The 17,439-nt window shown below is 37.5% G+C and overlaps 1 protein-coding gene across 9 annotated transcripts in view; it reads right to left on the reverse strand.

The window, feature by feature from the left end:
• Positions 1-260: 260 nt before the first annotated feature.
• Positions 261-17,439, reverse strand: part of LOC113404972 (adhesion G protein-coupled receptor L2) — a 184,469-nt gene continuing 167,290 nt past the window's right edge. For 2 of the 9 annotated variants that reach the window (XM_029912407.1, XM_029912404.1), the window contains 6 exons: positions 14,936-15,027; positions 12,865-13,033; positions 8,891-9,019; positions 8,387-8,483; positions 4,885-4,966; positions 1,848-1,934 (listed from right to left, as the gene is read on the reverse strand). In XM_029912407.1, the coding sequence (XP_029768267.1) occupies positions 4,932-4,966; positions 8,387-8,483; positions 8,891-9,019; positions 12,865-13,033; positions 14,936-15,027 (522 nt within the window). In that variant the 3' untranslated portion in view covers positions 1,848-1,934; positions 4,885-4,931. Of the gene's footprint in view, positions 1,935-2,614; positions 2,667-4,884; positions 4,967-5,194; positions 5,324-8,386; positions 8,484-8,890; positions 9,020-12,864; positions 13,034-14,935; positions 15,028-17,439 lie in introns of those variants that run through there. The other 7 variants (XM_029912402.1, XM_026655838.1, XM_029912408.1 and 4 more) reach the window with 6 other exon arrangements.

Below are 17,439 nucleotides of genomic sequence, written 5' to 3' on the forward strand. Positions count from 1 at the left end.
ATCTTTATCATAAAATAAATTACTAAATATAGGCAGAAGGAATATGGAGGAGTAATATTTGTTTTATTTTATTTTTAAAAGGACAGGCACCTTTTGTTCACCAGAAAGTTTGAGAGAAGTGTCTAGTGTCCCGATTAGCCCTCCCCATCCCACCCTGGGTAAAGAATGAACAGGGAATTGATTTACAATCTTGGCTAGATTTTACCAAATTTGTGCAAGGCATGGCATAACTGGCTTCTAAGAGAAATTTCTCCTTGGAATTTTTTTTTTGGCAATTAAAAAAAAGTCAAACATAAGAATAAAAATTAATTTCTCAAAGCAGAACACTGTTTACAGTGAAAAATAAGTGAAAACAGGTAGAACTTGGATTTTAAACATACTACAGTACTATGAACAAAGTGTAAGAAAAACAGCTTATAACATATGTGCAACCAAGAGCTCTTCACAATATTTTCTTCAAACTCTTTAAAATTATTTTTAATAATTATATTTCAGTTGGACACAAATGTATTTTTTTACCCTAGCAATAGAACAAAATATAATTTCTTTAGCCATCTTTCACGAGAACAGTTCATTGTACAGTTGAGGAAATATATGAAATAAGGCCTGTGGCTTGATTGCTAGTGGTTAGACATGTTTTCAATCTTTGCCTTAATGGAAAAGATTTGCAGTGAACTGCAAACTGATGCAGAATCTCTCTCTCCTGCTTTTGAAAGTCTTGTCAGGAATAATAAGGTACAGTAAATTTGTCCCACAGGATTTTAGAGCCTACGTCTTGTATATAATACAATGCAGGCCTACCCAAAAAAAGAGGGGGGAGGGTGCAGCCATATTTACAAATATAGTTCACAAACTGCTGCAGTAAAATGGCTGGAAAGTTTTTGTCTGTTTGTTTGTTTCACAATTTTGTTAAACTCAGCAGCAGAAGATATCTTAAAATACCTTGTTGGTATCTCTTCTCTTTGTAACAAATAATTCATTTTAGTATACTCTGTGTATATACAAAGTTTTTGTTTTATAAAAATTCACAGAACTGCAAGGTCCAGTCATCCCCTTTACACCGGAGAACCACAGGGTGAACAGAATAGTCTCTTTGAGCAGATATGAGGGAGCCTGCGTTGGGCCAATAAAGTCTTTTTAATACTTGTATGTGGCCTTTAGTATTTCTTTGCTACACTATTAAAGGCTTGTCACTAGTTGCATTTGTCCTTCCCTAACATCTCCTTCTGGGATACATCCTTCTTTGTTAATGGGAATTATATAGCCATCACTATTGCCCCTGCTGATTTGATAGTACATCTGAAGCTGATGGCCAGCTCCAAGATTTGGCATGCTTTTGTAGTAAATGTCTTCATTTTCACTCCTCCTGGAGGGAGAGAGATCTTCTTCAACATCAGGGCTGCTCTCTGGATAAGGAGAGTCTCTAAGATTGGGCATGCTTGTGTAAAGAGAGTCTCTGTTGGGGGATTGTAGGTGGTCTTCAGCCTCAGCTGTCAGCTGTGAGACGTAGCTGTCAGTTCCTTCAGTCTTCACTTTCTTCTGTGGCTGGTACAGAAGCGAGTGAGTCCGTTGGGGAATGAGTGGTGCCTCAAGCTCCTTATGGTGAAGCTCCAGTCCTGGGTTGTCACTGTGCATCAAAGATGAAGCATCCGCCACAATTGCATCATCTTCGCTACTGCTCCCGCCAATCACAGCTTTGGCTGGGAGTGTGCGCTCCAGGTTGTGGTTCTTGCTGCTGCCCCGCAGGTTGTTGTGCACTAATTCTGAAATGATCATTTTTTCAAAAGCAGTATCATTCAGGCTTAGTCCACAGTCTACAACTTGCACACTGTCATTATAATCTCCATTGCGCAATGAGTAGCTGTTGTTGAAATTACCATTTAGCGGTAGAGTATCCATGGCACTTGTATCCCTGGCATTGTTCAGTGAATGTCCTGAAATAGAAAGGGGACAGTTTGGGTTACTCGCTGGCACTCTTTTTACTTTTCTTCTTTTTGTATAAAACTCTTTAATGTAGTTCAGGACAAAGTTGTACTTGGAAGTAAGACTTGAGAAAAGTTAGGTTATTGAACATTCCCAACTGTAAACAGTTGCACACCTTATAGGAAAGATGTATTTAAAAAATAATACTGATTTCCCATGGGGTGGAATTGGATTTTAATTTAGAAATTTAGGGGGAACTCTGGGATTCTGATTTCATAATTTAGTACCAGTTTTATGACTCTTCCACAAGGAACTGTTCACTCCATGCCCTTGCATATGTAATGCAAAGCAATTCATTTGTAAACATTTACATTTTAAAGTACAACACCATGATTAGAAAAATAAAATTAACAGAATTTGTCCTAAACGACACTAAATTAAAAAGGAATTAGGCCACATACAAAACTGAAGGTAAATGTAGAACATAAACCCACATAACTGGCAAGCAACTACTTTAACAACAGTTCTAACCGTTCCTTTTTTTTCTGGAGATGAAGTAAAGAAAAGAATGAAAAAATGGACAAATACAAAGAATTTATGTTAAACAAGGACAGCCAACTTTCACACTAAAGGGACCAGGGCCCACAAGCACCATCCAACAACACGATAGACAGCAGGTGGAATGACTCACTTTGACAACTCACATCATGTCTGTCTGCTCAGGCTATCTGGCCTAAGAGTAGCTGATATATAAAAGAAAGTAAAATGATTTATTGTAACATGATGAAGAATTACTAAGCTTCTCAGCAACTTAGTCAGAGCAAGGGTTCAGCAAATTAGATTACTAGCAATAATAGCTTTTTTCCCACTTAATGTAATTTTTGCACTAATATTCTGTCTGCCAGCAATGGCCTCGGGCTTCTAAAGGTCAAAGTTCGCCTGCAGTCTGCATCAGTCACAGTGACAGCACTGAATGAACCAGTATAGTCAATTAAGACTTAGGCCCACAGACACCATGGGCATGCAGTTCAAATGCAGAAATGTTAGGAATTTCTGTAAGCATGGGTCACAGAAATTAAACCAAAGAATAAATATTAACTGTGGAATGGGAGGAGGAAATCAGCCATGGCTGACATCTTTTAACTGCTGGAGGAATGACAGATTGGGTAAGTCTGCTGGAGATATGAAAAGAAGTTTAAGGAAAAAAATTGGAATCTTATGGTGGCAATTTTTTGCGTTAAAGAAATGTGTTTTCTATAGACACAAAGACATGTAAACTACGAAATCACAATGCTTCCCAGGCAAAGAAAAACAAGAGTTTTGAAAGAAACTGAAAAGCCTGTACCATTGAAAGTTAGATTGTTCGTTAGTGAATTCCTAGAAAGTCACTTTAACTACAAATATGACTGGAAATAAAGAAAGAATGAAGTGATGTTATTGGAATGAAACTGATCACTGTGAGGCTGCTGCATTATATGCAAGGCTTGGAGGAGCATAGGAAAAAAACTTTTGTTTGAAAAAGATTACAGATTTTCTTGTTTTGCCTTTGTTCCACACTTAAAGCTGCAGCGTACTCTAGAAAATGCAAGTTTTTTCTGAATTTTTTTAAAAAATGAAAGTGATATGTTTTTGTCATGAGACTGTTTTGGTAGCAGAATACTAATTTTGAGCTAAATTCTCCTTTTGAAAAACTTGCAAGTAATTTTGTATTGTGCTATTCCAGCCTGCCATGTGTACCGAATTAGACAAAGTGATGATGGTTGTTTGAAAGGCCTCTTTAAGCTTTGATTAAACAACTTCATAGCTTTGTAACTTCATATATGTTTCAAGATCTTAGCTGCACAGAACATATGGCATTTATAAGAGTGAGGCAACACATGGACCGCATGCTGGCATTAATTTCCCTAATGAAAGTGATTTATTTTTATAATTTTGTTCTCTGTGCTCTGCTAAGCAGATACCAAAACATATTTGATAACCCAAAGTGAGAGTTCTGTGATATACTGCAGAGTTAAGCACTCTAGAATACGTTTTGACTGATTTGAGGAGGCAAGTTTTGTTGCCCATGATCAGGTAATTCACTTGAAATCTTTCCATAGCCTGTAGCAAGATTACTGTGGGAATGTAGAAATGTAAGTAAATTATTAAGCATTTTTGCTTGACATTGCTTTGGTTTTAAACAGCAAATTATTTCAGCATTGCGTATCCTCATTTACCAATAGGGTTTGCTACAGACCTTGTGTTATTTTCCAAAAAGCACTACAGAAGTACTGTTTGAATGTGGAAACATTTCAGTTGCAAATTGTGAACCACTTGCCCGCTGAGTCTACTTCATGACCACTAGTTATGTTTTAATTGTGCCCATTAAAAACCATGCTGAAAAAATTTACATTTGATAGGCAAAGTTAAGTTTTACTCCCATACTTGTCTCTCTGTAGGTTGCTAGAGGAAAGCATAAGGAAAGTAAGAAAACAAGAGAATGAAAATAGAAACCGCAGTTCAGTTAAAAAAGAAATTTGAAATAAAAAACAGAAACAAGGTTTTATGTTCTCCATATTGTCAAAGTTTTAACAGTGTTTTAATTACACTAGAGATAATTATTTGACTCATCAAAACTGTAACTACTAGATATATATTAATTTATTAATTGCTCTGCAATTAAGAAAAACATTTGAATAATATCACAACAAAAGTTAGGTTAGTGATGACACCCTTAGTCCCAGAGAACTAAACTGTTCTAATTATAACCTAAAGATTCTCCTAAAGAAATCAACTAACATAAAGCTGCACTATACTATAGTTTGGCTTATATTTGATGCTGGATGCAATTTTCTACACCAGGGTATCCAAAAGTGTGTCAAGATGCCTCGCACTGTTTTATTATCTAAATCAACTCCACACGCAGGTTTTTCTCGGCAAGATTTTGAGTCAACTGAAGCTTATATTGCATAGACATGATACCTCTAAGTGATATATATCTTGAAGATGGGCTCTCGGACCATGTGGTGTCAGTCCTGCAATAGTATATTAAGATTTATGCCACCTGTGTTAAAAACATGGATAATTATTGGTAAATACTATTATGGCAAAGGCATTACTATAATATAGTGCAGTTTTACAAGCTTGGCATTGGCAACACTGTAAGTATTTCTTAAACTAACAGAAATTCAGAATGCAGGATTGGGATATTGCAACTTGAGTTTCTAGCTAGCAAAAAGAAAGGACTCAGACTACAGAAAAGCGATTTTCTTTTCAGTAAGTATAAGCACACCTGGTGAGTTAAACACGGGAGCTGAAGGGGCATTACATACAACTGTTTCAGCGAGCAGTGTGTTATAGGGGTTGTTAGTGCCGTGTGGTCGAAGAAGAGGGTTTGTTAGTAGGTAATTGCCAGTCATTCCTAAAGCAAAGAAACAGAAAAAGAGACATCAGTTCTTTTATTTTATTCTGTCAGTTTCTATAACGTATTTTTTTTATTCATCATGAGTCATGTAGAACTTGTCAAATGTAATTCGGCTGAAAATTTCTGAATGTATTTGAACTACTAATTTGAAGGAGGAGAGAGAAAACTTAGTTAAATTTCAGTAATTCACAGGTGCTGTCCAAATCCCCAAAGTAAACACCTGCTGAGAATGACATTTACTGTTTTCTATAAAAATAACATTAAAGAAGAATAGCAGTTAAATGCATAGGGATCCATATTCTATTTAAAGATGCTACAGCTTAATCAAGAACCTTGAACACTGTGGTCCAGAACTCAAAAATCCAAATTTTATTAATTTAGAGATGTTGGACAATTCCTTATGAAAACATCTGGGTTATTACTAACCTTCGAAAAGCAGAGGGGAGGGGGAAGGAAATAACTTTCTTCAAAGAAATACAAGAAATGACAAACTGCAACAAGCCTATCTTAGTATATGCAAAAGCACACATGCTGAGGAGAAAGCAAAATGTTTTGCTTTAAGAAATTAAACCATTCATATGTTCTTTTGGGACAGATTCATGCTGCGACAATATCTGCCAGGTTTTAAAAATAAATTTTTAAATGTCTAAATTTCTCTAACAATTGGCTTAGCAAGATAAAATAAAACATGACATGATCATATGAACAGATATTTTACTAATTTTCAACTTCAATGCATCACCGTTTACACAAGATTTCAAGTTATTTATTAGACAAAGTTTCAGCATAATTTGTTAAAAACTAAATGTTTAAAAACCAGTTAATTTGGCTGTGTGACTTCTAGTTTTTAAATTAGTAGGAATAATGAAGAAAAATTATGCTAAAACCTTGGATTGAAAACACGATTTTAAACATCTCACTAAGGTAAAATTCAACTTATGTTGTATTGAGTTGCACAACTGCATCAGGACTAATGTTATCTGAATACATTACATGTCCAAAGAGAGCTAAAAAGCCATCTACATTTTCATACTATATTTAAATTTATTAGATTCTCATTCAGGCAATAGCTAAAGATATTATATTTTAAATATTAATGCCATTATCCTACTAGAGATATTTTATTCTAGGTAGCAGAAATTCCTGGAGTTCAGAGAATTCTTTTATTGACAGATTATGCTAATTTTATTTGACAGTGGTTTAATTTAGTTAACAATTAGATTGCTTTTTACCCTAACTTGTAAAAGTTGCTATTTGGACACAATGAGAAATACTAATTCCAGTGCATTTCCATATTACAATATATTACATCTTCTCCCATATGTTTTACTTTTAGCTTGAATTACTAGCTTACAGTTTACCAACAGTAAATCTTCGAGTAGTGTTCGAAGTGGAGCACCCACAGGGGGTTTATCTCGAAGAACACCAGTTACTGCGTAAGGTAAGTAACCTTTCCATATTTTCTGTCAATTTTAGCCTAAAGCTTCATTTAAACCCACCCATCCCAAACCCACGTTAATTAGTAAATTAGCTTGTTTAGATTTGTGTCATTCTAATGGTGATATTGTAACTAAAAACCCTTTTCTAAGCTTGGCAGTCTAGCACAAGGAAAAGGGGTTCATTTAGTCATGGTATCTTCCCTTGAAAAGACCTTGTGCCTATTGCCTAGTGGTATGGCTGTTAGGCCTCAACTCTACGTTGCCCCTGGCCTTTGAATTAACTGAAGGCCATGGCATAGGCAGAGCAAGTCTGGGGACTGATGGGCTTCAAAGACAGGTGAGGTCCAAGGCTGGCTTCTGCTGGCCCATGCAGGACCTCTTCCCAGCAGCAGCAAACTCCTCTTCTACTGCCCAGCAATTGGTTAATTTTAGTTCACCAGATTCTAGAGTAGATGTAAAGATTCAGGTGGATGGCAGTTCACTGAGTTTAGCCTACTGTTCTATTTGGGGTCATGAAGTAATTTTACCCTAAGCAGCATCCTAGTGCATTGGTGGTGGTTTGTTTTTTGCCTTCCTCATTTTCAAGGTTCAGCAGTTAGGACTAATGCTTAGTTTGTGGGTTGAAGGTAAAGGGGCTTACTGATTATGGTTCCTCAGGATTTTCACTGGAACTGAGCAGCATCTATAGGGGTTGCTAAATTTGGTAGCACTAATAGTAGTTTTGCTACTGTCTTTTTAAATTTTGCCAATTTAGCAGGAGTCTGTTGCAGCGAGGTCAGGTTCATATACTCTTTTCTCACAATGTGGGTGCAGAGTTGAGAAAAGTTAAAGCTAGGGCATAGATGGGGGAAAGGGGCATAGTGACAGGCTGTTGCATTCAGCTTTAATACAGAACAGCCCTACCTCCATTAGTGGCTCCTTGGCAGAAAGTTTGGTGAGGGGAGAAAAGACTGGTGGCGATTGTGGCTAGAACTCTTCTCGTTTTTGGATGGCCATGGGCATGAGCATGTGTTTGGGGCCTTCACAAATGTTACATACATCTAGTATGGACTAGATATGCTGGATAACCTTCAATTCAAGTTAAAACGATTAATAAATTTATGGTCATCAGAAGCCTGCAAGTCTAGCTTATGTGGCTGTGTATTTTTAGGGCCATTACACATGGCAGATGCAATATGGTCACAGAAAGGATAAAAACTTTACTGAAAAAAATCTTTACATATCTTTTGCATAGAAATGGTGTCAATTTGATTTCACTGGGAACATTTCTGAGTCTAAAAATCATAGTCTCAAATATGCATTAAAAATGTTACTGACTTGTATTTCTGTTTCAGATTTAACCTATAAAGGTTAGTAAAGTTTTAAAATTATGTTCTTGCTTTTAAGCTAAATTATTGATGAAACTTATTAAAAAACATTTCCCATAAATAGAGAAAGTCAATTTCTATAGTGAATGGGCAAGTTGAGTGAACAAGATTTTAAAATGTGCTCGTGAAAGACTGTAATTTTAGAGAACATGTGTTCGAGAGTTTTTTTTCCAACACAAATTTGTTTTAACTCTTATCTGTCAAATACTATTAAATCTAAGTCATCTTAAATTGAAATGTTCCCAGTGACTGACCTTGATTAAGTGTTGAAGTGCTGTTGATGTCACCTGAGATAAAGGAAGATTCAGATTGTTTTCTCACAGTGTCGTTCCACATCCTTCTTATACGACTCTGTTAATGTAAAGCAGTGAGACATAAACATTGTATTTTAGGGCACAAACAGATTTTCCCCCTTTCATCTGTCATCATGTGAAGCATCTACATTGCTTCTTGCTCTAAACTAAATAATTTCTAAACTAAATGGCTCCTTTGTTATGAAAAATCTAGTCTACTAAATTCCAATTAGATAAAACATGATGGTATCCTTGCCAGTTCCATAAAAAAATAAAAAGAGGATGTTTGCATAAGAACAAACTGAAAGGAAATGTTTAAAAAGAAATCAATTCTACAATACAAAACCATGTATTGCCACCTAGATCATTATAATGAGAAGACAGTTAGTGCATATGAATGGAACATGTCTCAGTAGGCTTTTGTAAATAAGGTTAATTAGAAGATGCTGTCAAAGTCTTTGTTACCTGAGTGCCAGAGGAATAGCGAGCGCTAGTTCTTGTTGTCGATGCCTTCACTGAATTGTGGGGGCTCTCAGTTGGTAGTCCACCACAGCAATAGGAATGTCGGAAGCACTTGCCATATTCCTTACGTACCTGTAGATGAACAATGGGGATATTAAAAAAAAAAAAAATAGATGCACAATAAATATCTCTCTTGAGATAAGGATGTGACCAACCATCACCTATTAATGAATTTTAAACAAATTCCTTTAAGGGAGACACAGAAATTCAAAATGTTCCTCATTTCAATGCAGCTGACCAGCTTGTAATTCAAGTTATTTATAGTTATTTAAAAAGGCCTCCTATCATAGATCAATATATGTAAACCAGGTTACTGCACATCTGCGTTTTTGCACAGTTCTGTGAGTAATTTCTTTTTAATGGAATGACTGTTTTGTGCAGGAATAAATAAACATTCTTTGATAAACTGATTAGGTTGGTATTTTTTCCTCTTCAGACTTTCCAGTCTTTAGTGCAAAAATATTGAGTCCAGTTTTTTAAAACTGCCCTAATCTATGCAGAATGCAAACCACGTCAGTGAAGACTGCAATAATGTCTCAGTGCCAAGTTTTGGATTGTAGAATCCAGGCCATGAGGTAACTCAATAGAACTACTGTCAAGACACAAGAATTACAATCTTTGTTGCTATGTATGTTTGCTGACTCCAGGAAGTTTGAACTCTGAAACTTCAATTGTTTTAAATGAGATTTTTGTCTGAATAAAGATTAAGAAAAGCTAAGTAATAATATCAAAATTTGGCCTATGACTAGTTACCTTCTGTTTCTAAATGAACGTCTTGATAATTAGATGTATTGATGTTTATTAATATTAAAGTCATCAGAACTATTTTACAGAGTAGTTCTTTCCCTCAAATGTACTCACTGACAACTGGTTCTAAGTAATTCTTATAGCATGCACATATCCTGGCAGCATTGCATGGATCAGTAAAAGACATGTTTCTGAAAATTTTATCCACCAGGACTTTTCCAAAGTCAGCTGGCTGCTAAGGCTCCTAATTTTCCAACTTTCTTTTCAAAATGGAACTTGGGCTCCACAGTCACCTAGACACTTCTGAAAAGTTTATCTGTCCTGTGAATGTATGTGAAAATGAGAGAGCAAGATTGTGTGAGAAAAGGTAACATTTTCATATGTAGTACTGAAAATCCATTAAAAATTAATAAGGTTTTTTTCACAGAACTCAGGCTTTGCTTTCAAAACCCCAAGTCTTTTATTCATAGAGTACATAGTTTTACCGTGATGCTTTTATAAAAGCATGAGCAGGATGCAAATTTGACTACTCAACTTAAAAATCAGTTTTTTAGTCAAAGCTTGAATTTTATACAGAGATACCAACTTACATATTTTGTAAAGGAAAGGTACACTGTATGTATTTTAAATGAACTCATCTATACCATACAAAAATATAATCACAGATACATAATTAGAATGGGGTAAGTTCATGAAAAGGTAAAGTTCTGTATCATTAAATGACATAACACCTAAGGAAAATGTATTTCTGAACGTTAACGGATATTAAATGCTCTGAAATACTATAACGGGGACAATAGCAATCAAAGTTGTATTTTACCCAAATACCACACTCCAGGGCCGGTTTTGCCTAATGCATATATTGCTGTGAATGTATATTATCTGTCAGTACTGCACATTCCACTGTCATTATTTCTAAATTATAGCCTGTTCGAAACTGATGGAAGTAACAGCACTATCATCTTGTCAGGACTGGAAACATAATAGTTTTCTCTTCCACAATTCTGTATCTCTGTTCAATTTAGTGACCAACTAGTAATAACAGAATAAAAAGACTACATTAGCTATGCAGACAGGGACAGGATGATGATATCCACTGAAAGGCACTGAAACTTTTAAACCTTAAATGGTAGCCTTAGCATTCTTTCAGGTATAAATCTTCTTGATCTAGATTAAGTTTTTTCATACTTGACTGGCACTTTAACATTGCTTGACTCCACTTAATATAGAAACAATGCATGATAGTAGAAAATAAAACAGCAATGTGTCTTTGGTTTTCAAATCCTATATACGTGGTTAAAAAGGCAAAATTTTAAGATATCCTAATCTAGAAATTATTTGCATCTTTACTATGCTTACAATTTTCCCTCTTTTCTATATTCAATCCCATCTCTATGGTTTTCCCTTTCTGAATGTGTAAGGAGTGCTGTAGCCAACTTGATAAAAATTTCTCTTTTTATTCTGGCTCTCTTCCTAAAACATGTTATAACAGTTTGCATGGAAGCAGTTGTATACCTCAAATTAAGAAACACACAAAGTTAAATGGTGAGCATGCACAATTTAAATCACAAGAATGATACTTTGCACTTAGCACCCTTTTCATCTAAGGGTCTCAAACCACTTTACAAGCATTGAGTTAATTAAGTCCCGTGAGGTACATGTAACAGGAGCTAATGATTACAAGTTCCAAAATGTAAATTGGTTAAAATATCTAGTGGCTAAATGTCTATTGTAAATTTGCTAAAATTATTTCAAAATGGTTACATTTAAGAGAAGATAATGACTATAATTTTTCATTTTACACCTCTCCCCCCCTTCCCTTTATTACCATGTCCTTTTTACCCTCATTTGGTATACGACTCCAACGCAGATTGTAAGCTCTTCGGTACAGTTGCCATTTTTTGCTAGAGTAATACATATACAATAACCACACAAACATGGGGCAGCTCAGAATATTGTTAAAAGGATATTCAGCTTTAAACCTGTAGGCTGACACATGGACTCTTGCCCCAGGGTCAGTAGTTTACATGAATTTACAAGTGAGCCCACTCCACAGTCTTTGGGCCAGTCAACATTTTTTAAAATACAAAAATTGTCAACTTTGGAAAACTCCCTTCCACCTCACATACTACTGTGTAACTAATGACCACATTTTTCTACCATCTGTTGGTGTTCAGCATTAATTTTGGGGTCTCAGTTGATTCTGAAATGAACAGTTATCCACACTGCAACCCTTACCCATCACCACTGGTACTACTTGGCACCTCTCAAGAGAGAAGGCAAGGACCTTTCACTGATATAGAGGGTACACTACTCCCTCAACCCCAGAAGTGATCTCCTGCAGCTTGAGACACATCTAAACTGAAAATGAGGCTCTGACTGCAGCATGAGTAGGCATACCCAACTAGCTTTAATTTAGCTGCTAACATTGGTAGTGAGGAAGTGGTGGCGCAGCGTTCAGCAAGGACTAACTTCCCCAGTCCAGGCCTGCTGGGGACTCTGGGTACGTACTCAGGTTGCTGGCCCACACCAGAGTCTGTGCCATTGTGTCTTCACTGCCACTGTTACCCACAATAGCTAGATTAAACTAGTATGGATATGCCTACCTGCATTGCAACCACACCTTCATTTGCAGTGTAGCCAAACCCATTGACATTGTAAGTGACTGGAAGGTTGAACAGCCATTGTTTGATGCCTTAACTCAGTGGTGGGCAACATGCAGCCCATCAGGGTAATCCGCTGGTGGGCTACCAGACAGTTTGTTTACATTTGCACGGCCACCCGCAGCTCCCAGTGGCCATGGTTCGCCATTCCCGGCCAATGGGAGCTGTGGGAAGTTACCTATAGTAACTTTCATCCAAGATTCTCAGACCACTTTAAGAAACATTAACTAAGCCTTGCAACACCTCTGAACTATTAATACCCAGTGTACACTTACATGAGTCACAGAGTCGTTAAATGACTTGCCTAAGAGCACACAGCAAGTTACTTGCTGCAAACAGCACCAATGGTTTCTGACTCCCAGTTCCCTGCTATTGATCTAACACTAGAAGACAGGCCTTCCCTTGAAATTACACTATCTCCCATTTTTCTTCATTGCTATTTCTTTTCTAAAAATATTAGGCTACTGAAGAGGTATAAACCATGTGTGTTTGTTTTCGGTAACTTACTTTCTTTTGAAGGGCACAATGAAAGATGAAAATAAACATTCCCTGGAAAGCATTAAATACTGTGAAGAGATATGTCATCACAACCGTCTCCTCGTTGATAAACAGCAGGCCAAATGACCATGTTAGGCCAAGAAGACACAAGAGAGCAAATGCACCCAAGACCCAGGACCTGTAAAAGAAAATTAATTTTAGTAACACTGCTGATAAAAATGCATACCGCCAACTCCAATATTAACATTTCAGTTGCTGCAGTTGACTTTTACTAGGTTCACATTCAAATGCAAAAAATCCTTGGCTTTAACCTTTCATCTATTAAAAGAAAGAACAATTCCATTTGGTACTTTCAGTCTCCAGTGGAAACAGCAACAGTAGATATGACCTTTTTCTTATTCAAGAACTGCACAAGATGTCAAAACTATTTTAAAATGCAGAGGTGTAGCACAAGCACCAGCTACCCCACTGCTTTATCTGTATTTTTACAAAGGGGATTGATAAGTCTAGCTTAACCACTAACCGAGCCCTATATTTTGAACAGTGGTGCTTCCATGTGTCACCAAATAATGTAACAAATACACAAAAGTTAAACAGCAGAGTAAAAACCTAGAACCTAAAGCTTTAATATTCTGGTAAACTCAGCTAAACTAAGGCTAAGTGATCTAACTTCCACATGAAGGAGCCTTGCTGAAATGTGACAAAAATATGGATACATCCACAAAATAAAGTCTTTGAGAGAGATTCCAACATGACTAGTTTAAGGAAAAAGGAATTGTAGAGAACAGCACAGAATGAAGGGGAAAGGGATTTTAGTCAGTGCATTCCACATCTAACTAATGATCTTACTTGATAAATGGTTTATTATCTTCATAGCTAGAAAGCATTATAAGCAGAAAAGAGAAACAAAATTATTAGACAGAATTGTAACAGAAATTAATATGAAAGCATTTTTGTATTTTATATAAAAATTAGTCAAAATTAGGAAATTCAAAGTGCAGAGGCAAGCAATTTAAAATCATAAAGGCATAAAATAGTTAAAAATACTTTAGCAAATTAGATAATTCCGAACTAGTTAATTAAAATTAAGGGTGATCCACAATATTGACGGAGTTTGTAAAATTAAAAATATCATGCTAGGAATTTGTTAATGTAGGGTTCTATCTTACCCAGGTAAGTCCGTATTATAGTAGCCATCACAAACACGGTAATTACTGGTGTGGATGAGAAGACAGAAAGAGGAAAAGGAAGAAAAGAGAGAGATGCTAAAGATTAGCGCTCTCTCTCCTCATGCAACATGCAATGAAGCTGATACTGACCTATCTATAGCATCTGGTTTGAAATGTTAGCCTTAATGTAAACCTGTCTTTGCCATTTTCAGTATTGAAAACAAATCTGTAGGACCTTTTCACAATCAACCCTTAATGTTCTAAATTACACCATCCCTTCGAAGAGTTTATAGCAACAGCCTTCAGTTTGAAAAAAAAAAACACTAAATAGAATACACTAAAAGACTATCACAAGACTATCACAGCTGTAAGATTCTTATTAATTACGTAACACTTGCATTACTCTCCAAAAGGGATACTGAAATACAGCACCAATATAAAGTAAACATTTGTTCAATTAGCATGAAAACAACAGATAATCTGTAAGTTAACAATAGTAATGGAGTCATTTCTCTTGGGAGAACTGGATTACACATGAAAACTGCTCAGAATCCCTAAAATAAAAACGCTATTTAACAAAACAAACTTAACATAATCATATCAGCCATGCAAACAGGAACATCATTTTGAACTACATTTTAAATGCAAATGAAATTGTCACTTTGCTATAGAATTTCCGTAAAGATACTGAAATAATTTCTTGGCACTAACTGCATGCCGAACTGAGCTAATTTTGACCAATGCCTGTGACATTATGGTAAAAGGAAAGCAGTATTGGTACTGTTTCTTTCTAACTGACATTTGTAGTTGCTGGGAGACAAAGCCATGTGTTCCTAATGGAGAGTAGCTTTCAATCAGTTCAGTAATCAGAAAATAATCATAGTTCTCATACTTGAACACAAAGCACTTACTTAATGTTTTCCAACCTGCTAGAGTCTGGTTTCAGAGTGTTTGAGTGCTTCACCATTTTGCACAATGTGATCACCAGGAAGATAAGATTCAGCTGTCAAAACAGATAAGAAAGAAATTAAACTACTTTAAGTAACAGGTTGAGTAATGAGGATGTTATTGACTTAAAAAAAACCCCTCTCAGTTTATTTTCAAGTATATTTAGGTGACTGGTAATGGTATTTGGAGTGTTTCACCCCTAAGATGCTGGTTCAAATGTGGACAAGGGGTAACATTTTCAAAGTCCCAATTTTACCCAAAATCTAGCCGCACCAAAAGTCACTACCTTCTCATACAACCTGAATTTGCCATATTTAACCTATTGGTCTAAATTTTACATTTTCGGTTTAATTCTGCCCTATTGAACATCAGTACCTAAAGTTACACTAATCTCCGCCTTACCTGCTCCTCTTTCACCCATTTGTCCCCCCCATGTTTTGCACCCCATTTTTGTCCTTGTTGCTACCATTCTTCTTCCCACTTGCCACTACTCCATCCTTCCTTCCCCCTTGAGCCCTTTCCTTCTCTCACTAGTTCCATCCCTTCTACACCTACCCTTCTTCATTCCTTCTTGCTTTCACAGGTATTACTCTTGTCTGGAAAACAATTTTTAAAAATTATTCCACTGTAACAAATGAAAAACCTAGAAGACACAACAAGGGCACCTAATTTAAACCATTAGCACAGTCTACTTTCTCCATCCATTTTATTGTCTGGATATTGACACCACAAGGAGAATTGCTTCCATGTGGCAGCCTCACACTTTCATGGAGAGGGTTTCCAGCTATTGAGATTGATGGATTGGAATTCCTCTGAGCAGAATCTCTTTAAATCCATCCCCCATCCAAAATCTGGGCTGCCAGATGGAGGGATGCTGGATTGGGATGGCTGGTCCTGACTCCATTCTGTGACAACAGGTTTGGAGACAGTAGGTAAATGTACTGGCGGGAGGCCATCTGCAGAGCCATGGTACACCAGGATTGTCATGGCCACCATGGTATTATTAAAGTCAGTATCGCCTTGTCCAACTTGATGTTTCAGAATATGTGAAGTAGGAGGGGGATGACAGGGAAGGAATATATCAATAGGTCTGACCACTGCACTAGGAAGGCATCCCCTCTGGAGTTGTGCCCCTGTGTGTCTCGAGGCTGGGCACTTCTTGTTTCCCTGGGTGGCAAAGAGGTCCCATGAGGGGAATACCCACTGACAAACTATCCGCTGTACCATAGATGTGAAGTTCCCACTTGTGATCCTTGTGAAAATACCTGCTGAGGCTTTCTGCTCAGAATTTCATCGTTCCTGGTATGTGCACTGCAGTGAGGATGATTTGATGGTGAATGCACCAATTTCAGAGCTAGACAGCCTCCCTCCAGAGTAGTACGGACCTCACTCCCCTCTGTTCATTTATACATAGATGTTGTCCACCCTGACCTGGACACGAGTGGATCGGAATTGCTTGCACACTTTGTGGCCTACTCGCAGTTCAAGAAGGTTGATGTGGAATGTGCCAACCAGGTCATGGGTGGTCAGGCTTAGTGGTGAAGGTAAGAGTTTGATATATCATTTTGAAGTGGGTGCCAGGGTGGGCAGAGTCCAGGAAATGAGCTGAGAGTCAGTACCAGTGAGACAGAAGCCGAATGCCAAAACTGGAGGTTCAACCAGACTTGTAAGCCAGAGGCAGAGCTGGGGGAAGTCTGAAGCCAGAGGGGAGCAACGGGTGGAGGAAAGCAGGAGCAGGGACGGGAAGCAGGCTGGAACAAGGGCAAGTACAGCTGTGGATGTGGTATGTGTTGAGCAGCCACTAAACTGCTGTGGGGGCCACGCTTATAAGAAAGACTGCTACACTAGCAGCCAATCGGAGGCTGTGCCCACTCAGAATTCTAAGATTGCCCAGCAGCGCAGTTAGTTAGGGAGCAGGACAGCAGTTGTGCCTAGATGGTCTGGTACCTGACAGTCCAGGAACCTGGACCTATGTAGTTGTCCAGGTGCACTCCCCAGCCTCGTAGAGACACGTCTATAATGAGTGCCTTTGTGAGAAGGGAGGGAGCAAAGGGAACCATCACACAAACAATGTCCTTCTCCCCCCAGGTGAGAGGTGTCCAGATGCTACAAGGAACTGAGACTCTCTTGTCCAAGGAATCCCTGTTTGAAAGGTAGACCTTTCTCAGCCAAGCCTGGATATTGCACAAATGTAGCCTGGATAAAGGGGGTCACATAGGTGCATGCTACCATGCAGGACCAGACTGTTGTCTGAAGACTGAGATGAATGCTGAGGTTCTCATTATGAAGAATCTGTCTAGATAGGGAAATATACTTCAGAGTTGCTGGCGAAAGTGCATAGCTTTGTAAAAACCCGTGGGGCCACTCCAAGACCAAAGGGGAACATCTTGTACTGGGTTTAGTCTCTATAGCCACCCAAAAACGCAGGATGCCTGTGCTGGGGGAATATCCTTATGAAAATAAACAT

This window comes from Terrapene carolina, unplaced genomic scaffold, assembly GCF_002925995.2.
Source record: "Terrapene carolina triunguis isolate 2854851 unplaced genomic scaffold, T_m_triunguis-2.0 Scaffold211, whole genome shotgun sequence".
In the NCBI taxonomy this organism is placed as follows: Eukaryota; Metazoa; Chordata; order Testudines; family Emydidae; genus Terrapene; species Terrapene triunguis.